The sequence below is a fragment of the Podarcis liolepis genome, assembly GCF_965112155.1.
Source record: "Podarcis liolepis genome assembly, chromosome: 6".
Classification (NCBI taxonomy): Eukaryota; Metazoa; Chordata; class Lepidosauria; order Squamata; family Lacertidae; genus Podarcis; species Podarcis liolepis.
In genome coordinates this window covers 84,616,525-84,639,300 of record NC_139559.1, presented here as the reverse complement: position 1 = coordinate 84,639,300, position 22,776 = coordinate 84,616,525, and the positions used below count along the sequence as shown (strand labels likewise).

Below are 22,776 nucleotides of genomic sequence, written 5' to 3'. Positions count from 1 at the left end.
TGAGCCCAGGCCCAACACAAGCCTACTCCATGGCAGCAAGTGCTCCAAGAGAGAAGAAGAAGAAGAGAAGAAGAGTTTGGATTTGATATCCCGCCTTTCACTCCCTTTAAGGAGTCTCAAAGCGGCTAACAATCTCCTTTCCCTTCCTCCCCCACAACAAACACTCTGTGAGGTGAGTGGGGCTGAGAGACTTCAAAGAAGTGTGACTGGCCCAAGGTCACCCAGCAGCTGCATGTGGAGGAGCGGAGACGCGAACCCGGTTCCCCAGATTACGAGACTACCGCTCTTAACCACTACACCACACTGGCTGAGAGCAGGCTGAGGCCCAGAGGAAGGCCGTGTGACAGAGGAGACAACAGAAGAGAAGATATTACTTCTTTTTAAAATAATAATAATAATAATTTTTAGAAAAAATATTCCCTCTTTTTTTTTAAAAAAAGTGTCCCCAGATTCTTTGAAAAAAATCTTGTAACCTTAAGTTACTACAAGGCAGTAGCATAAGGTCTCCATCTCTGATCGTTGCCCCCTTGCATCCAGTAGGTCACACAAACCTTATTCAAAGCATAAATGGACAGACTCAACATTTCTCCACACCAGCCTTCATTGTTTTGGAGGAAGGTAGAACGGTCTCCCGCAGGAGGTTGTGGACTCTCTCCTTCCATGGAGGATTTTAAGCAGAGGTTGGATGGTGACCTGTCATAGATGCTTTAGCTGAGATTCCTGCATTGTTGGGTTGGACTGAAAAACCCTTGGGGTCCCTTCCAACTCTAAGTTTCTATGATTCCATGAAGTTCTATATACAAATAACAAGAATGGTTTGGAAGCATATGACGCTAGAGCATTGCTGTGACTCTCGTTACAAATATACCCACAACGTAACTGGTTGTGTTTAACTATATAAATTCTTTATACATCATATAAGCATAACTCTTTTCACATTATCTAGTTGAGTAGAGGCAATTAAGGACCAACATTTAGAACAGGAAATACAAATAGATCAGTTCTTATATACGTAATGTCCATATAGAAGCTTTTGTGTTCCAAGTATGTACAAATGAATCAGTTTTTCTAAACATAATGTCCAAATAGAAGCTTTTTGTGTTCCACGTATGTCTTAGCAAATACCAGTGTCAAACGTAACAACTTCAAGAAGCAGTACTTGCAAAAGGTGAATTTACGTAACTATCGGTTTGATAGTGTTGTGTAAGGTGACTCTTGTTACTGCTGAGAATCCACATAAGGCAGTATGAATTTTCTAAATGAAGAATGGCACACAAATAACTTGGAAATACATTTCTCTCTCTCTCTCGTCAAAATCCTTGACTCTTTGTTTGGTTTCAATACACATTATGCCAAATATGTCTGACAGTCGATCATGTTCCACATACACTAACCGCAAGCTACATCCGAGGGAAAGCCTTTGTTTATCTTTATGACTTGCAAAATGTTGGCCTGTTAGTAATCAGGCCTGGAAAAAAGAAACAGCAGCTGAAGAAGAGAGCACTGAAAGATCTGGTGTACTCGATGTTCGAGCTAGGCCGATTGGGAGGGGGGAGCTTCCTCCCACAAACTCTACGGGCCTCTAACCAATACCAAATCAAGACGGAGACCGCATGAGAAACTGCTTATAGGAAACCAACACTGAGGAGGTGTCACATGAAAACTGAAAAGAGAAGAGTGAAGTATATTCAGAGGAACCTGGCAAGAGAAAAATGGAGAATCCATTGCTTTTATCCCCTCAGCTAAATCCTACTTCAAGAGTGAAATCGCTGTATAAAGTAATGAAATCCATGCATAAAGAGGGGTCAAAGCCAGACACAAAAAGCAGGTAAGAGGCTGTGGTGTTTGCCTTTGTAGGATGAATGTTTTGTTGTCTGCACAAAGGAGTGGTTGGTGACTACCTTCTGTTGCAAGGCACGGACAACAGCCCTCTAGAGAGGGAGGGGGAAATATTCCAATATTCTCCTGCATGTGGCTGCAGCTCCAAGGAAAAGGGACCATGACCATGACCTTGACTCTCCGGTACAAGCTTTACTCAACTACTCTGGTTACAGATAGGTAGCCGTGTTGGTCTGCCATAGTCAAAATAAAAAAATTCCTTCCCCACCTTCTCACTATATAGAAGGATCTGGCAACTTCTGTTTCAGTGTATCTGAAGAAGTGTGCATGCACACGAAAGCTCATACCAAGAACTAACTTAGTTGGTCTTTAAGGTGCTACTGGAAGGAATTTTTTTATTTCAACTACTCTGAACATTCCCAAAGCTTTGCAAATGTGCAACAGCAAAAACGGCAGTCTCTGCTAGTATCTGAAAGGTTAGCAGATGTATTGCGACATAAACTTCAATTGACTGGAGCCTACAGTGTCAGAAACACAGTGCAGTCTGGAAACTTTATGTGCTACTCTACATTATTTATTTTTAAGGAGTTGGGTTGACCTGCATGACACTGGAATCAGTAGAGCTTAACTGCCCCCAAATCTGGGAGGTGACAGAGTCAAGGACAGTGACAGGGGTGGCAACCATCACCTCTCTCTCTCTCTCTCTCTCTCTCTCTCTCTCTCTCTCTCTTTCTCTCTCTCATTATAAGGATTAGGCCCAGAGGAAGAGGGCAGGTGAAGCTGTAGTGGTGACAATGGAGAAGAAGAGGAGGACTCACATAGGAAAAGGGACCACAAAAGACATGGTGCACAAGCCCTTCAATACCTCCAAAAATAATACCCTGAATTATAAAGCAAGACTTACATTGTCAATAGGGTGAAAAACACTCCCTTGTGAAGTTTCAAGTGCTGATGTATCAATTTGCTAACAAATACCTAAACTCTTTTGCTTTAATGGTAAGCCATATAGAATCCCAGGGGGAAAAAGAATAGATATATTGTTTCTGATTACTTAAAAAAGCTAGTTCTCAGGTTATAGGGAGCTTGGGTTGTTGCTTTCCTTTTGTCAAAGTTTGATTTATATACTTCTTAATTACAACAATTTTTAACTGGTGTACATATAATTTGCTGCTGCTATTATGTTATGTTACTTCTTATTTGCCAACCCAGTTAGAAACAATGCGTGACAACTGGGCATTTTCCAAGCATGCAAGGCTCCCTAAGAGTATGGCAAGGTCTTACTTCCAACTTTCCAGGGTCATTTTTAGTGGAGTTTGTAAATTAGGAACTGCCAGGGTGAGAATTATGTACAGAGACTTAATTGCATTACATTGATTGTTTTCAAATAATAAACCTGGTAATTAAAGCAGGCCTTTGCTAATGTCTCAGCTAAGGCTGGAACTAGATGTTCTGGCTGTTGTCGAAAACTCCAGCCCCACAAATCTCTCTCTTCCTAATAACATCTGATATGATGCTATTACACTCTGAGTTTCCTCACCTCAACAAATGGCAATCGATGAATTGGAGTGGGACAGGGGAGCTCAAAGTATGATGGCACCGCATAACAAATTTATTTTTCTTAGTAGGGATGAATGAGAATGTAGTTCTATCCACATTTTTTAGTGAACTGACCTAATTTGCACCTCCCAAACTAATGCATGAACTGGAGTGTTAATTATCCTTTGGATTTTGCACATCTCTGAATTTTGCAATACAGTTGCAAAGACATTGCAAAGACATTGTGCAGAACATTGTAGCACATTTCATATTTTGGGATTCAATATGCTTAGGAATGGATACACTGAGATAAAATGCATAGGGTGACATCCAATGTTTGACAGACTCATAGGAGACCCATTGAATTCATTGGACTAAAGTCTCTTGATTTCAGTGGCTCTACTTGATGACTTAATTGGATTTCACTCATATTTAAAAACCTAACTTGTAATAAAATATTCTTAAATACAAAAATTTCCAAATCACACATTAATGCAAGAATGTGATGGAACAGACTTATGAATGGATACATATGAAATTGGTATGCACCACAAATAAAATCAATCTATCTATTCCTGTGTAATATTACATATTATGAGGGGAGAGAAGGAGAAATTCAGGTAGCTCTTTTTGGTGACAGACAGATGTCTGCTGTAGTTCTCACCTAATTTGTAGTTAACAGTTTTAATGCTGCAATTTGTGTTACATTTCCTTGTTTTAGTAGGTTTTTTTACTAGCACCAGAGGACCTTGACCCGCTCTCTTTGCTTACTACAATTAAATCCACATCCCTTCCCCACCTACAAGCTAAATCTGAGTGTTAAAATGAAAAGACTTTCATTTACCCTTTGCAGGTGATTCAACATGTAAATGTATGCAAAGGTGTAAGTGAGAAATTTGTTATTCTCTATAGCAAACATGGGAGAAATAACATCAACATTAGTGCAATAGCATGTGAGAGGGAAATGATCAGCTTTTCAGAAATGTGCATTAGCAAAGGGGAGGCCTTTGAAAATCTCTTGCAGTGGTGATATATAGTGGATCAAATTCTCTTGTAGGAATCGGGAAAAGAATAACCGGTTGAGTCTCCTGTTGCAGAAGTCTGAATTGCACCCAGATGCCCAACTTCACAAATTTGAGAAACTGGCAATGGCTTCAAGGTGAGTGGGGGGGGGCAATAATACCAGGCAGTAAGGTAAAGGTAAACGGACCCCTGACCGTTAGGTCCAGTCATGGCTGACTCTGGGGTTGAGGCACTCATCTCGCTTTATTGGCCAAGGGAGCCGGCATACAGCTTCCGGGTCATGTGGCCAGCATGACTAAGCTGCTTCTGGTGAACCAGAGCAGTGCAGGGAAACACCGTTTACCTTCCCGCCAGAGCGGTACCTATTTATCTACTCGCACTTTGCCGTGCTTTCAAACTGCTAGGTTGGCAGGAGCAGGAACCAAACAACAGGAGCTCACCCCGTCGTGGGGATTCAAACTGCCGACCTTCTGATTGGCAAGTCCTAGGCTCTGTGGTTTAACCCACAGTGCCAACCACGTCCCTATACCAGGCAGTAGCCCTGTCCGATTCCAGAAGATCTCCAGCATGAGACCTGTGCCATTTATCTATATACATAGTTTAACATTCACCTCTCCAAGTGATCAGGTGCTTAATGGAGTCCGTTTCCTTTTGAGCAAAGATTACGAGAACTGCGTGGTTATTTTGGAATAACTGCTTATTTGAAAGAGTACAGGTTGAGCAGTTGAGAACTGAGGACATGCATAAACACACTGAATAATCCTCAGCAAGCTTCAGTTCCCCAAAAGTAGCAGCAAGCAGGCACTATAATTCAAACTGTTTCTCCTTTTCTGTTTTGGACTCTTTCAAAATTGCCTTGCTACCCATACTCAACTTCCCATTAAGCCAAAGGAGCGTGTGATATTCTAAACTGGCCTTGATTGGCCTAGTCAATGTTGCTGCAGGACACAGAGCTCAGCCAAAATGGGGACTTGCTTTTAGAGTTCACCAACCTTGAGAAAGCTCCCAACCCTGCCTGCTGTGTGGGGAGATTCAAAGATGTGTGGAAATATGAATACGCTCAGAATGGGGGCCATATGATGTAGATAGTGTAACCTCAGCAATGTCCAGTCTGATGCCATCACTTCTGTTAGGAAGGAAGGATGACAGGAAACGAGGGGGAGGGGTGCAGTCAATAATGAAACAATATGAACTTAAGGCGAGGGGGTTGAGGTTTTGCTTATATGCTAATTGCTGGGTGTGGATATTGCTTTGTTTATTATGTGAGTGTTGCTATTTCTTTTGTGATGCTGACATACAAAGCATTTTGCATTTATAATTTTGAAGGAAAATCATAAAGTTATATGCATTGTGAAACTTTAATGTCATATAGAGTATAACGTTGGGAGAAAAGAAAGGTGGGGTTTTGTTTGCTAATATTTATACAGCTGTTGTGTTGTGTTTTTGTGTTTTGTTATGTTATACAAAATATCAATGGAATATAAGATCTCGCACCCCACCCCTGCCCGGCCATGGTATTATGTATGTGTATATACATTTCTTTGCTGTAAGTCAGTTAGAAAATTTCAGGTTACAAGTGACTATTAAGTTTAATAAATAAATAAGTAAGAACCTACAACAGCAATATATTTCCTATAAAAAGAGATTTTCTGTGAGTTTCACCCCCTGACTGTACTAAAATCACATGGTTGTCTGAACCTCTTAATAACTCACCTATCCCCTCCTGATCTCTCTCATTCTCTTTCTCTCGTTTTTCCTTGTTTTGCTGTCATTGAATTTGCCTGCCTGCCCTGCTTCCCCCTCTCTCTGTTGTCTATCCCTCCCCAAGATATCTAAAATTTATATTGTAACTTCCTTGGGAACTGCAGCCTTTCTTTCAGCTTACATTACTCTATGAAGTGCTGTGTAATAATTTGCCTTAATCATAAGTCCTACAGCCCTAAAGGGCAGCCAGGCAAATATTATGAAAGGTCATTCCCCAAACCTTTTCGCAGGGAGAACGAATGAGATCTCTGCTTACCTTTCTGGGAGCAACAGAACCAGAGATCAATAAACAAAATTCACAGTCTGCCATATTTGATTTTTTTTTAAAAAAAATACACTGTCCTTGCCCGTTCCCTGCCACCAGAATAAAATAAAATAAAATAAAATCCGGTGCTTCAGAAATAGCATGACATTTGAAAAATGTTATTTTGCTGTTGAAAAAACGACAGGCTTCGTGTGTTGAAAGTGTTACGGGGCCACTGCGTATGCACCATAGAGCTTCCTGCGAACTGTTAAAAATAGCCTGTGGTCACAGATTCTTAGACAGGCTGCATTTGAAACCCCATCTCAGTGAAAGCGGTTCATTTTAGCTTTTGTGCTTTTCTCCTCACCATTTCGAAAAGACAGCAGCTGACCCCATTGTCTTATGATCTTTACCATAGAGAATGGTTGGGCTTTTTTATTATTTATTTAAAGACCAGGGACACAACAAAATAATATCTGTGGGAAAGTACCGTACTTTTCTGTCTATAAGACGCCCCCATGGATAAGATGCCCCCTATTTTGGGAGGACTGAAATTTCAGAAATGGGGGGAGAAAAATTCTAAAGATGGTGATGCGTGCAGACGCTGCAGCTGAGAGATCCCTGAAGAGGAGTCTTTGTTAGGATGAATTATTTATATTGTATTTAAATATGGGGTATCAGAGTTTTAGGGGGCTAACCAGGCTGGGATAGCTGGGGTAGCAGGCTTGTTGGTTTTTGAATGTCTGATGTATATTTTTTCAATTTCATTGTTCTGTATGGGATAATGACAATAAAGATTATCGTATCGGAGATGGCAAAAGGTTGTTGAGCTTTTTTTAGGGGGCAATGCTGAATATCGCTCACCCGCATGCATCGCAAAATCCACCTCCCAACTGTCCCCTCGCTGGCAGAAGCTGCCAATCGCCCGCCCAATTGCCGCAGCGTCAGCCAATCGACACCACCCATTGACGCAGCAACCAATAACACACACAATAGCCACTGACAGCTGTGGCAGCAGCCAATCAAACATCCGCCCTATTCACTACCCACGTATAGGACGACCCCCACTTTTTAGCATGATTTTTAAAGGGGAAAGCCTAGTCTTATACACGGAAAAGTACAGTACTTTTATTCCCCTCAACACTTTGAAGATGAGGGGGGATCTGCACAATTCAATAGTGGGAGAAATGTTAGCAAAATTAGAGAAACGATTTCTGAAGGCTTGAGGGAAAGAGCTCCCCTTTGCAAAGTAATCTGATTCAACGCTGTGTAAAATATGGCAAACTGACAGCAATAGGAGATAATGTGTTGCAGAGGAAATCCTCCAAATTACTCAAAATGCATAACTATTTTTCCTTACCCCACTCTCTCTTTTTTTGGTCTCTCGCAGTGAAACCCCTGAAACTGTGAAGAAGTGGGGCGAATCTTTTGACGAACTGATTTCTCAGAAAGGTTTGTGTTAGGGTTTTCAGCTGGAATTATGCTGCATAAAAGGTCCCCCCCCCCACACACACTTTCTTTCATTTTGAAAGTAGGCTCAAAACTATATTTCATGCTGAAATGTCTCATTTGTGATTATTCTTCTGTGGTGGAGGACTAGCCATGTGTAAACAGAGGAAGTCTATTAAGTCTGACTTCCAACAACAAATGGATTCCTGTGGAGCGTGGCCTTGAATTTTGATCAGAAAACAGACCTAAGGAAACTTAGAAGTGGCTGAGCTTCTCCAGAGGAGACAATTATTCAGTGGGCCATATTGCTCAAAGGTGATGTGAGGAATCCTCATAGACAGTTGAGGGTTAAGTTACTTGTACATTACAGTGGTACCTCAGGTTAAGTACTTAATTCATTCCGGAGGCCCGTACTTAACCTGAAACTGTTCTTAACCTGAAGCACCACTTTAGCTAATGGGGCCTCCTGCTGCAGCTGCGCCGCCGGAGCACAATTTATGTTCTCATCCTGAAGCAAAGTTCTTAACCTGAAGCACTATTTCTGGGTTAGCAGAGTCTGTAATCTGAAGCGTATGTAACCCAAGGTACCACTTTATATATTTACAGAGAATTGTAAATGATTATTTGTTGGAAGTAGAGATCTTTCATATCAAAAAGACTCTTCAAATGTCATATACCATTAGGAATTACAGTAAGGAAAAGGCTTGCTCATTGTAAGGTTAAAAGCCAAGTACATTGTGATCTATGGTGGTTTTGCATTTGCACATGAGTCCCCCCCCCCCCCATACTCAGAGTAAACCATTTAAATCCATGGGAATGGCCAACTTAAATTCATTGTTTTTAGTGGGTCCACTCATGCTGCCCTAAAACTTTTTTGCTGGTCTTAGGAACCTCGTAAAATGTAACATTTAAAAGTAGGGATGCAAATCAGCTTAGCACAATCTGTTTATCAACTAATGCTGAATTTGATTGATCAGACAACTGATACCTATTGCTGTGCATGTACAGTGGTACCTTGGTTTTCAAACTTAATCTGTTCCGGAAGTCCGTTCCAAAACCAAAGCGTTCCAAAAACAAGGTGCGCTTTCCCATGGAAGGTAATGCAAAATGGATTAATCCGTTCCAGACTTTTAAAAACAACCCCTAAGACACCAATTTAACATGATTTTTTCTATCTAACGAGACCGTTGATCCATAAAATGAAAGCAATAAACAATGTACTGCAGTCACACAATCAATCAATCAATCAATCAATCAGTAGCTGAACTGGGTTCCACACAGTCACAAAAAAGAGCCGCAAAAACAAAAACACAAAATAAATAGCAAAAACAGATAGACCTCAGTGTAACACCCAAAATGGAAGTGTGGCACTCAGATTGGAAGCATAATACTCAAAACAGAGCACGTTCGGCTTCCAAAAACAGTTCACCCACCGGAACACTTACTTTTGGGTTTGCAGTGTTTGAGTTCCAAGTTGTTTGAGTACTAAGGCGTTTGAGAACCAAGGTACCACTCTACAAAGTTGGACAAGAGTCAGCATGTAAATTTCAACATTGCTCACTTCTATACACCACACATTTAAAGCCCAATGCTATCACTTTAATAGTCGTAACTTCCAACTAAGAATCCCAGGAACTGCCATTGGTTAAGGGTGCTGAGAGTTGTTAGGAAACACCTATTCCTGTCCCTGTGTTTCCTGGGAATAGGGTTTGACTGTCAAACAATTATGAGAATTCTAGCTTTGTAAGGGGAATAGCAATTTCCTTACCACTCTAAGCATCCTTAACAAACTACAGTTCCCAGGAATCTTTGGCGGAACCCATGACTGTTAAAGTGGTATTATAGTACTTATAGGTATGGTGCAGATATGGCCATGCAGGAATAAGAAAAACTCTGGTGTCAATGTCCCTATAAATGAATCGATATAATTTCACTGATCATTTGGCAAGACGGGGAAAGAAAGGGGAGGTGTTTTCCACACACACCCTATAACATTTTTGTCACGTTGAACATAGAAAAGGGATATGGGGCCTTCTATTTTCTAAACGTTTATTCCCATACCCCCATTTAGGTCTTATACAGTGGTGCCTCGCAAGACGAAAAGAATTCGTTCCACGAGTCTTTTCGTTTTGCGATGTTTTTCGTCTTGCGAAGCACGGTCTGTCACAACTGCGCCTCTTCAAGCGGCTTTAAAAAAAAGCGCAAGACGTTTTCATCTTGCGATGCAAGCACATAGGGAAATTCGTCTAGCGAAGCAACGCAAAACCGAAAAACCCTTTCGTCTAGCGAGTTTTTCGTCTTGCGAGGCATTCGTCTTGCGGGGCACCACTGTAATCTCTAGCGAGTTTTCACTGAGGTTCTGAATATGTGTCTGAACTAAATCACAACAGACAATTGATTTTGTAACTGGACATTTTTCGAAAGAAAACAAAATTATAGAAAACCTAGTTATCAGGGAGATAACTAGCCTGGCCTTTGACCTCTCTTTCTATGTGGAACGCCCTCCTACCAGATGTCAAGGAAACAAACAATTATCTGACCTTTAGAAGACATCTGAAGGCAGCCCTGTTTAGGGAAGTTTTTAATGTTTGATGTTTTATTGCGTTTTTAATATCCTGTTAGAAGCGGCCCAGAGTGGCTGCGGAGGCCCGGCCAGATGGGTGAGGTATAAGTAATAAATTATTATTATTATTATTATTATTATTATTATTATTATTATTATTAAACTGAAAAGGGTGTTTCTGTTTAAACTTCAATTGAAGAAATGTAATTATGTTTTATTACTTAATATGCCTTGCTTTGAATGATTATCTCTTTTGTAGGTGGATTAGATGCATTCACAAGGTTCCTGAAAAGTGAGTTTAGTGAAGAGAACATTGAATTTTGGATGGCATGTGAAGATTACAAGAAGAACACAGAAGCTTCCCAACTTTCACTCAAAGCAAAGGCCATTTATGAGACCTTCATAGAAAAAGAAGCTCCGAAAGAGGTATAGTGAAAACGATCCTTTTGGCGCAATCTGCCTTGCATAAGTTTAAAAATATTCAGGCAACAGGTGGTAGGAAAAACCTCTGCCTGGAAGAGAAAACAATAGCAGGCAAGATGGACAAATAGACTGACCTAGATGAAACCCCAAACCAACTTGCTAGGATGTCAGCCCCACTGAACACAGTAGAACTTATTTCTGAGTAAAAATGCATGGCCTTGTGCTAAACGCTGCTTAATCTTGTCTGCATTGAGGCCACAGTCTGAAAACATGTCGGGAAAATTATAGCACATGCTACCACAACAACATCAACTTGAAGTACAAATATTAGTTTATGTGCCCATATGTATCTGCCTATATTTGATGCTAATACATTAGAATTACTTTTCATCTGTCTGCTAAACCCATAATTATAGATGTAATTAGTGTTACATACAAACCATTCCTATTGCATTGCCAAAATTTCAGATAATAAGCCAAATGAATAAAACAAATCACCAGCTTAAACACAGCATTGAAGTAATAATCATAGTCTAAAAAGATTGATTACAGATTTATTCCAAAAGGCGGTACTAATGATGGTGTATTAGTGACATATCGCATGTAAACAAATATACACACGGTTGATGTTTCAGTCCAGGTTCTTAATTGTATCTTACTAGCCAAATGCCCATCATGTCAAGTAGGGAAGACCTGCATATTAGCATATCTTATTATAGGAGATAACTCCATCCATATGTACTACCATGACTGGTACAATAAAGCAGGAAGTCTCTTGGCCTGACTGAATTGGGGAAAAGAGATCTTCAACCCCATTGACATATTCTTCTCATGAAGGCTCACTGAAACCCAAGCCTGGTCATCTTCCAGAAGTAATGTTCGACATCTTGTTTCCAATACGCTTTTGACAGTCCACGGTAGAATGCAGAGCCGTCTTTCCCATTGGTCTTAGTGGTGCGGTGTGCCAGGGCGCCGGCCTCTCAGGGGCACCCTGCTAGTTTCTGTTATCACTGTGCAGCTGCGTGGAGTCACAGGACTCTGTTTACATTCCAGAGACCTTCAAGTCTCACGGGAAGGGGAGAGATGGGATGTGACGTTAGTGGTTTCCTGTTTCCTTTGTTCCTTTGATCAGTTGCTCTCTGCTTTCATAGAGAGAGGATGTCTTTTCTTTCTTTCTTTTTAATAGATATTTATTGGAGTTTCAGAAATTATATACAAAAGAAAAACAAAAAAAACACAGACAAAAAAGAACAAGTATAATTTCAGTCCCTTATTTTCTTATGCCTTACTTCGCTGACCTCCTCCTACCTCCCCTTTCTGTATTCCAGTTTCAAAATATTTATTCAGCAAGTCCTCTCCCTTAATTTCATTTAGTTTTAACCTTTCTTTTCTTTTAACTTAAACATTATTGCTATAAACCACCTAGCTTCTAAGCCGTCATCGTTCTAACATTCATTAATTTTGCAGTGCTTCTCAGCCCTTTCTTCAGTTTATTTTTGATAACCTTATCTTCATTTAGTTTAATTCATTTACAAAATCCAGTTTTACCTTATCCAAACTTAATCATCAAACTTATACATCAGTTCTTATTCTTAAACCATTTTTTCTAAGGCCGACCAAGGTTCCCTTCCACGAATTTCCCAATTTACATAACAATGATAAGAAAAAATAAAAGCAACAAAATAAATTGTAATTATGAACCCTTTGGAATCCCAAACTCCACACCCCCCTTTCCTGGTTTCAGTCCCCAAAAATGTCCATCAGTCTTAATCTACTATCAGCCTGGAGATCTCACGTCCGAGGCGCTTGATTGTCTCTCAGTTCCTCTCTGCCGGTCTTTTTGATAGACCTTGATATCAAACACCAAATCTTGGAGAAACTCCGGCCCAACAGGATCCATGTTTTTTCCAGCTAGGCCTTCATACTTAAGAGTAGAGCCTATGGGGTGTTCCATTTCTTGTTTCTTGCTCCTTTCCAGTCCAAAAGTCCCCAAAGCTCTAGCCTCAACCTTAATCACATTTGTAATCCTTTGGTCTTCTGATCTCCACATAAGAAGATCTCTCCATTTCTCAATCTCCAGTTCAGGCCAAGCTTCCCACATCAGATTTTTATTTTCCTTCATTGCCACCATGTCCGTCCTCAAAGTAAAACTCTCTTTTAACATCTGCACACCAGCTCCTCCTTCCTTTTCTTCAGGGACAACATATGTCAAAGGCTCAGCTCGGAGGAAGATGAGGCCTTATCGGCTTGGCCAAGCAGAGTTCCGACACGCCCCAGTGAGTGGGGGAGCTGCGTGGCTTTGCCAGCAGCCTCCCCTTTCCCTGCATGCCTGCCAGCTGTGCCCCACCAACTATATGGCTGGCGGGCGTGCAGCTTCCTTCCCAAGCCTCCTCAGGAGGAGAGCAATCCCTGAAGAGGCTTAGGATGGAAGCTGCTCGCAGCATCCCTCCCAAGCTTCTGCATCTGCTAAAGACAGCCCTGCTCCTGGTCGTTGTCCTCCTCCTGCTTCCTGGCAAAAGGCAGCATGCAGCCTTCCCAGTCTGCCTTCTCGGGCACCCAGACGCTGGAGAGCATGTCCGCCAACATGTTTTCCTGCTTGATTGCTGCCACCACGCCAAGGATCAGGGCTGTGGGGGAGGCAGAGGACATTTTCCACCGCCCCCTCACTTTTTTTGGAGCTGCCGGGGGGGGGCACTAGAGGGATCTTTGCACCAAGGCGCCGGATATGCTTAAGATGACCCTGGTAGAATGAAATAATTTACACATTTTTTCCTACTCAAGCCCTTGGCTTGTTAGAAGTCCAATAAAACTTGGACAAATATATTGCACTGAGACATATTGCAATGCTCCCCCAACTCATGTGGTCTGTGTTGCTAACAGGACAGCCTGTTGGGTACACTGTTAAGATATCATCCCAAGCCCAGTGGCAGCATTATCCCCACATGTAGCAGTATGTTTTGCTTATTACTGAAATCCGCTTCAGGCTCTTTGGCTGGGAAACAGCATACTGGTACCAGGAGCAAATACTTTTTCCTGGTAGGAATGCTAGGCATTCAGTTTCTGTGGGAGAAAATAAATATAGTGCCCCTGCCCCTGTGCATCTCAGTTTGAGACAGACTGTGCTTCCTTTTAACTGCACCTCAAATTTGTAGCCTCATGCAGCTCATGGGAGCCAATGTCCCTTCCCCTAACTTTATAGCCCAAGTTCATGGAGGAAAAAGAGATGAGTGGCGACTAGTCATATATGCCACATCCAGTTCCAAAGGTAGTATAATGATTGCATAGGTGTTAGGGGGGTTATCTTCCCTCTTCCCCTCTCCCAATTAACCTCCGTCTCCAGGGTTCAGTGGCAGGAGGGAGCACAGAGGAAGAATCACGCCCTGACATCACCAGGGTCTGCCCACAGTGACATCATCAGGGGGCCACCCCTCGGTCTCAGGTTTGAGCCCTGAAATCTCAGGTTGTGGGATGCTCCTGGCCTGAATAGCAGCTGCTGGGGTAACAACAATGGAGGAAGGCTACAACACACATGTGCTGCTTGTGGGTTTCTAGGAGGTATCCTTTGGGCCACGGGGGAAAGCAGGAAGCTGGACTAGATGGGCCTTTCATTGGATCCAGCAAGGCTTCTCTACAGAAGTATAAACCATGTTTCTTTGAAGATTTGATAAACATCTGTCTGTGGTTTGTGTGCTCTCCTTGCAACAATGTGATGACTGACCTTAGTGGGACTCAAACAGCCTGTGACTGGTCGAGTCCTGCATGTTGATAGGGGTTGTGTGACTGCCTTTATTTTATTTTTTTTATTTATTTGCTTTTTTCAATATAATTTTTATTATTTTCATTAATAAAACATAAACTTGTGACTGCCTTTAAAATGTCCCAAACTCCTTAAGATGTGATTTTACCATGCTGTTGCAACGAGATCTAACTGGTTTTTAGATCACATCCTCACCCCAAAGAATCCTGTGAATTGTTTGTGAAGGGTACTAAGCACTGTAGCTCTGTGAGGTGTCTCCAGGTAGTCTCAGCACCCCTGCCAAACTACAGTTCCCAAAACTCTTTGGCAGTGGGGACATGACTGTTAAATTGTATAAAAGGTAAGGGGACCCCTGACCATTAGGTCCAGTCGTGACCGTCTCTGGGGTTGCGGTGCTCATCTCGCTTTATTGGCCAAGGGAGCCGGCGTACAGCTTCCAGGTCATGTGGCCAGCATGACTAAGCCGCTTCTGGCAAACCAGAGCAGTGCATGGAAACGCCATTTACCTTCCCGCTGGAGTGGTACCTATTTATCTACTTGCACTTTGACATGCTTTCGAACTGCTAGGTTGGCAGGAGCTGGGACCGAGCAATGGGAGCTCACCCCGTCGTGGGGATTCGAACCGCCAACCTGCTGATCAGCAAGTCCTATGCTCTGTGGTTTAACCCACAGCGCCACCCATGTCCCGTTAAATTGTATAAGAGTGCTTTAAAAATTAAACTATGGTGTAGAAGCTTACTGTTAAGGCTGAAACTCAGCAGAAACTGAGGTTTTCCCCCCAGCAGTAACCACACACAACTTCCCCCAAAGCTCACATAAATCAGATAGCTGACTTCCTCTGTAGTGCAAAGACACTTTGCCATTTAAAACAAAATTGCAAGTATTAGAATTTATCTTCTCAGCACACTTTAAAAGCTACAGTGGATAAATAACTTTATGCAACAGTGCAGATATGGTGGATCCCCCTACATTACGGATAAAATGCCAGAAAACCACGTGACGCACTTGTTAACAATATTTTTTCTTCCCTCCCCACTTTCATACAATCTTAAGGTCTTGAAGCAGAGTACCAGATTTTTCCCTTAGTCGCCTAATGAACTTCATGTCTAGAACATGTGTATCCTTGATCCAAAAGAAACAATTTCACAAACCTATGTGTAGTCAAGCATCTGTTGCAGGGATAGAGAACCTGTGGCCCTTCAAATGTTGTTAAATTCCCATCAGCCCCAGCCAGCAAGACCAACGGTCACAGATTATGGGAGCTGGAGTTCAACAACATCTGTTCCTTGGTCATGTGTGGAAAGTCACGTCAGCTTGTACATGATTCCTGTATGCACAGGACTTGAATGTGAACTTGTAGGGTAAGCCATGTACAGTGGTACCTCGGGTTAAGTACTTAATTCATTCCAGAGGTCCGTACTTAACCTGAAACTGTTCTTAACCTGAAGCACCACTTTAGCTAATGGGGCCTCCTGCTGCTGCCGCGCCACCGGAGCACAATTTCTGTTCCCATCCTGAAGCAAAGTTCTTAACCTGAAGCACTATTTCTGGGTTAGCGGAGTCTGTAACCTGAAGCGTATGTAACCTGAGGTACCACTGTACTCATTAAGAGAGAAGCTTGAGAAACGCCATCAATAATATTTGCCTTGCCATATGAGGTGTTTTTTCCCCTCTTTCTCTTTCTCTCTAGGTCAACCTTGACTTTAACACCAAAACATGCACCAGTCAGAGCATGAGTCACCCGACACGCAACACATTTGATGCTGCGCAGACCAAAATCTATGCCCTGATGGAGCAAGACTGTTACCCACGCTTCCTGAGGTCCAACCTTTACCTAGACTTACTCCACGGCAGACCTCATGGCTGTTCTGCTCTTAGAAGGAGATCACGCTCTTTTACTTTCAATGAGTTCAAAGATGCCCAGCCAGATTTTGCCATCTGGCTTTAAATAAATATTCTCCCTTGGACTTCCATCTGTTTGAGAACATCTTGGCGGGAGCAGCAGGACATTGCCTCAAACGGCTTACATGAGTGGAACTTCACCATTCCCGTGGAATGGTGTCCAAGTTAACTTGCTGATGATCACATTGTGACGTCTTCAGTGCTTAGCTTCAACCTATGCATGAATGGGGAGCATCTCTGTAGCTGTCTTGGGTTCACTCTGCAGTCAGATGCTACTAATCCAGGGAGCACAATTTCATAATAAGGGCCTCATGATTTTAGAGCGCATGCATGCAGCATAATGGTTTAGATACAAATATGTATATTTGCATCTCACATGCAACAAGAGATGTCAAATTAAAGTAAGGAAATCTCTATTTCTTACAACATAAACACATTTTTGTAGGGGCAAAACAGACCTGCCTGACAGGTGCCAGATGGCCCTCATTTATTTGGAGAGGCACCAAATATTTTCGAGATGTGCTAGATGTAAAAATATTCATGCTCAACCTTATTTTTTTTTTAATGCAGAGAAGAGGATGTTTCAGCATAAGTGAAATGTTGCCATGGGACTAAATATTTACACAATTGCTTCTCGATACAGGATCATTTTGGGATGGTTCTGAATATGCGAAAAACAGAGAAAGGGGAAGACTTTCTTTCCAGCCAAGGTTGAGGTAATCCAGATGTTTGTGTGTGAGACTGCAGCTTGGCTCAGAGGAAGAGACTGAATTCAGGCTTTGCAAGCAACTTAAGATGCTCGCTGTATTGCTGGAACTCTGATGTGAGAACAGTAGACTTTGGCTGTCTGTTGGAGTGTTTAAGCTACATGTCCACCTACACTCAGCTTGTGTATTTGTAAATAAATGCAGTATTTTCAAGCACCAATAAACCTCTAGTCACCTCCTTCAAAAGGAAACCAAATCTAGGTAATCACTGTACCCCTAGAATTCCTCAATGTCCAAAGACGTGTGATGAGCACAATACAAAAGCTACAGCCATGATGACCCTGTGTCTGTAAGAACCTGTCCAGGAGATCCTTTCTTCCACACATCTGAATTTCTAGCTTTCACTCTTCTGGAAGGAAAAAAAAATCACTACTTTGGGGAGACAACTTCCCATATAAAGTAAGAGATGCTCTTTGGTCTATAAATGAGGTAGGAGCTTATTGAAAGTATTGAATTTCCCCTTGCGTCTGATTGAGGAAAAGGACAGATCCGGTCCTCATTCATCTGTTTCTCGGTCAGATTTAAGCAGAGGTTGGCTGACCATCTGTCATGGATGTTTTAGCTCACTTCCCTGCATTGCAGGGGGTTGGATTGGATGACACTTGGGGTCCCTTCCAACTCTACAATTCTATAATTCTATGTTCCACTGAACTTATTGCAAGTATAGGGAACCTTTGGCCCTCCATATATTACAACTCCAGTCAGCCCCAGCAAGTATGACCATTGGCCAGAGATGATGGGAGTTGTAATTCAGAAACATCTGGAGGGCCAAAGTCCCCCCACACCTGACTTAATGGGAACAATGGAGAACTGAGTCAAAAATTACAGAAATAGCCCCATCCCTTCATAAGCTCTGTGTCACTCATGAGTTTGACTTTTTGGCCTCCCTGGTTTATCGCGCTAGAGTGTCACATAGATATGGAACCCATGATATCTTGCTACCATATATATGGCTGGAGTAAAATAGTTTTGGGTTTTATACACAGCCTGGACATTAGCATATGTCCCAATGAATGAATGAACTAAATCTCAGGGAATAATAGGATTGCAGTCGCACAGGAATTAAATTGGCCCACATGGGACAAATGCAGAGTCTAAGTTCTTTGACTAGCTACATTTCTATGCCAATAAAGGAGATTGACTGATTGCGTGTTGAGAGCCTGAGACCACCTCCTCATTGATGAGTAAGACACAAGGACACGGATATTAGGTTAATGTTATTGGGCAAATTTAGGCCACAACTTTATTGGTTACAGAATGTGAGAGGTATTGGCTTAGGCACTGGAATTGACCCAACTATATCTGACTCCTGCTCATCACACAGGGAGTCCTGTAAGGGTCAACCACTGGTAGGGGGAGCCCTGTCGATGCAAACCAACTCGAGCTCCCCCTGGGTTCCCGATGGGGTCGTGGCATGGCCCTAGCCCCACCCTGGGCTTCAGACAAGATCTACACTCCCGAATTCCTTTAACGGAATACCCTTAAGCTTGGAGGGGCAGGTGATGGGCACACCTCCCCTCCCCCATCATAAGATCAACCAATGCCTAACCGCCAAAGTTGTGACGATTGCTATGGAGTAGGCGAAAACCAAATGGCCCATGCCAATTTGCCAAGTAGAAAAATTCCTACCAGGCCCCTCAACACGCGCCACCAGCCAGCGGGTAGGCTGGCTGGCAAATGACATGGCCGGGAACCTCCGGGTGATGCGGGACTTCATCCCCTGTCCCGGAGGGGAGTGGATTGCCACATGGTTCACCACAACTTCTCCCCACTGGGAAGTGGAGTGGATTTGATTGACTAGCTATGTAAGGAATGGGTAAAGGGAGCAACCACATTCTGGCTGCACTCCTAGAGAGTTGGGGTAAGTCCTATTGAAGAGAGCAGTATTTTCTTCTGAGTTGACATGTATAGATTGTACTTTTGGAAAGGTAAATAAATCTGGAGGGAGGATTGAGACTCATTGGCTTATATTGCACAAAAAATGTTTTGTTTTATTTTCCCTCAGAAGACATTTCCAGAGCAATATAAGGATAACTTTGGCAGAGTTGACTGCTCTCACGTGAGTTGTCGTATCAGCTATATTTGTATTCCCAGCAAGCTTAAATCTTTGTGCTCTAATTTTCAATATATTTGTGACCCTTAAACATTTAATTAAAATACAGCATCTCAAAATAACAATTACTGGATCCAACAGATTTTTTTGGGGGGGTGTCATAATTTGATTCAAACATACCCTAATTCACACTTCCCAAACCAATACACACACCAACCGCAATTATTCTTCAAAATTCACACTCCCCTGAATCCTATGATGCAATATTCCAACCAAAAAAGCATATATTAGAGCAATGTGAGCACAAAAATGCACATCTTGGTTAAAATAATATGCACATACATCATATTGCAGCAACTTCATTCAAAAATGTGTCTATTATGCAAGTCTGCAGACACACAAAAGCAATTGAAACACATATGAATTTTTGTGCAGAATTTTACAAAATGTACAAACCGATGCAGAAATTGGGCAGACCATTTAAGGTCAGAAAAAGGAGAAACGGAAATTAATAGGTTGTCCCACCTTAATACACTGAGGGATTCTCATCCCTTCTTTCCATATACATAACCAAATATGGTCATCTATTTCTCTTTCTTTTTAAACAGACAATATTCCAGCAGCTGATATGTTCTTGAAAGCAACTAGTTCTCATCTCATTCCTTTTCTCATTTGTGTGTGAGTGGGTGTGTTTTAAAAAGGAACTCGTCAGTAACTAGGAGTATTAAAAGAAATGTATGTTACCAGAATGGCAGGAAATGACTTTCCATTCATTCGATGTAACTGAATCAAGTGGATGGTCTATTGTTGATCAGAGGCCTGATGATATAGTTATGCTGCGCTGTTGGAAAATAAAGGGGAAATGCTAAAACTGAAAGGGAGAATTAAGCACCGAGACCATGAGAAAGCTGTCATTCTAGTTTTCAAATTAAGCTGTTTGCTGAATATGCTGTCTACAGAGAATTGGCAGCAGGGAGGGAGAGCTCCCCATCTTCAAATATTTACCATTCAAGTCATGCCTCCAGTCCCAGAGTCAACATGTGTCAATTACTCAGCCTTTTGCTGCAGGGAGTCTAGTAGGGATATCTTGTAGCGCAAGGCAATTCTTAAAATATTAAACATGGGTTTTTATTCAATAATTCAGCAATGACAGGATTTAATAATAAGCATGAGTGGTATAATCAACAGTACTGCACAGAAATTGCATCCCCCCCCCATTTAAAAAAGCAATCGAAGTGAAAAGAAGCCATTCACGGGAATGATAATTTGTGTACATTATCGATGCAGCTTAAAAAATGGTTGCAGTGCCCAGAAGACTTACAGTACTATTACATCCACACACAAAATAAAATCTGCTGAGAAGCCAGGGGTGTGTGTGTGTGTGTGTGTGTGTGTGATATTCTCAGTTTTTTGTTTGTTTGTTTGTTTGTTTTTACAGCGCATGGGTATTGAAATATACTCGGAGTTGAGTGTTGATTTCATGCTCTTTCTTTCAGCTCATGGTAAACAGTGAGTGAGTGCTTTCCCCCAAAACCTCTGGCTATATATACATTATTTACACAATGGGTCCCGTGTGATTGGCTGATTCAGTTCCCCTCTTGCAGCCTGATTGGACTGTTCCTGCAGGCCAATCAGATTGCTGATTCACTTCCTCCTGGAGCCAGATTGGGTGGCTCCTGCAGGCCAATCAGGCTGCTGATTCACTTCCTCCTGGAGCCTGATTGGGCGGCTCCTGCATACCAATCAGGTTGCTGCCTTCTAGGATCCTACCTGCCTATTGTTCTAGGATCCAAGCTCAGTACATAACAGGTATTCTGTACCCTGAACCATAGGAGCCAACTCCAGAGGGCCGTGGGTACTTGGGCACCCACAATATTATAATTGTGGGGGCCGGGCACCCACAAAGTCAATGAGAAAAGCTGGCAGGAGCAGCAGTTTCTGTCTCAAAGAGAAAAGCAGATCAGCTCTGCCCACCGCAGCCGGCAAATGAGGCCAAAAAATGGGGGGGGGGTGTTTGGACACAGAGGTAGAGTCTCTCTGCCTCTGAGTCCCTCCCCACAGAAAGGGGTGCCTTGAGTGGAGGAGGAAGAGGAGCCCCTGCCACGAGCCTCCGCAATGTGGTTGTGTGACGTCACACAGACACACACCTACAAGTAGTGCTTGTGACATCACACACACTACGTACAGGTGTGTGACGTCGCATTGTGGCAGTGGGCACCCACAATCCAGAGGGTGAGTTGGCACCCCTGCCCTGAATATGGTAACACCCTGGGCCAAACTCAATATTCCAATAAAGGCACAGCTATTGCCAAAAAAGCAGCATACAGTGGTACCTCGGGATGCGAACAGGATCCGTTCCAGAGCCCCGTTCACATCCTGAATGGAATGTAAGATGCGACTGTGCTTCTGCACATGCATGGGTCACATTTTGCTGCTTCCGCGCATGCGCATGATGTCATTTTCAGCATCTGCACATGTGCGAGTGGTGAAACCCAGAAGTAACGCACTCTGTTACTTCTGGGTTGCCACAGAGCGCAACCCAAAAGTGCTCAAGCTGAAGCACATTCAACTCGAGGTATGGCTGTATCTGGTTTGCCTTTCCACCTCCATTATTTTGGCACAGCACCACTACTTCAGCGTCTCCCACTTTTCCAGATGCAGTCATGGAAAGCCACCTACAAAATCCTAATGTTCACAAAATCCTAATTTTTAAAATGAAATAACATACCCTCCAATATTTATCAGAAGAGAATAAGGACATCCTATTCAATAATAACAATAATTTTACTATTTATACCTGACCCATCTGACTGGGTTGCCCAAGTCACTCTTGGTTGCTTCCAACATATATAAAATCATAAAAAACATTAAGCATCAAAAGAAAACCTTCCTTATACAGAGCTGCCTTCAGCTGACCCAGAGGTCAGATAATTCAATACCCTTCAACATTTCTCTGATGCAAACAGGGACGTCCTAAGGGAGAAGTGAGACAATCTAGGATCAAATCAGAAACCAAGATGGCTTCTGTAAATCCAGGACTGTCCCTGGAAAATATGGAAACCTGGAGGGTCTGAAATAGCCTACTGGTGGGCTACTGTAAATTTTAGCCGCTGCACAGGTGTTCAGATACAGAACAATAAAGTTCGTTGAATAAAAGAGGCAGTTCCACTCTTCCTTTAAATAGAGTGTTCTAATATCTAATCTCTCTTTAACTAGAGGCCACCCAATCACTCAAACTCTCTCCAGACAGAAACATCAAATTCCACTCAATATGAAAACAGCAAGACAATTCACTTATTTGGTTGTGAGTAAACCACCCCAAGGAACGTTGGGCATTTGACTGCTGATGATGACAGTAGATTCTGTTTGAACTGTCAGTTTAAGTGAGCCCAAGGAGGCATTCATCTCCACGCTGGATTAAAACCTAGATAGATACTAGTTGTCTGCATCCAGTAT

At 42.3% G+C, this 22,776-nt stretch overlaps 1 protein-coding gene across 1 annotated transcript; it reads left to right on the top strand.

Moving 5' to 3' along the window:
- Positions 1-1,444: 1,444 nt before the first annotated feature.
- On the top strand, positions 1,445-17,431 carry RGS18 (regulator of G protein signaling 18). Its single transcript, XM_083506878.1, has 5 exons — positions 1,445-1,828; positions 4,433-4,534; positions 7,797-7,858; positions 10,678-10,844; positions 16,289-17,431. Exons 1-5 carry the CDS (start codon positions 1,713-1,715, stop codon positions 16,544-16,546), a joined length of 705 nt encoding a protein of 234 aa, XP_083363004.1. The 5' UTR covers positions 1,445-1,712; the 3' UTR covers positions 16,547-17,431.
- Positions 17,432-22,776: the final 5,345 nt, after the last annotated feature.

What these genes read in the sequence shown, in the direction of transcription:
- RGS18 (XM_083506878.1), top strand. Translation starts at nt 1,713, where the DNA reads ATGGAGAATCCATTGCTTTTATCCCCTCAGCTAAATCCTACTTCAAGA. An exon ending in AAACTGGCAATGGCTTCAAG is followed by an intron (nt 4,535 to 7,796) that starts GTGAGTGGGGGG and finishes GGTCTCTCGCAG; the next exon opens with TGAAACCCCTGAAACTGTGA. An exon ending in CGAACTGATTTCTCAGAAAG is followed by an intron (nt 7,859 to 10,677) that starts GTTTGTGTTAGG and finishes TCTCTTTTGTAG; the next exon opens with GTGGATTAGATGCATTCACA.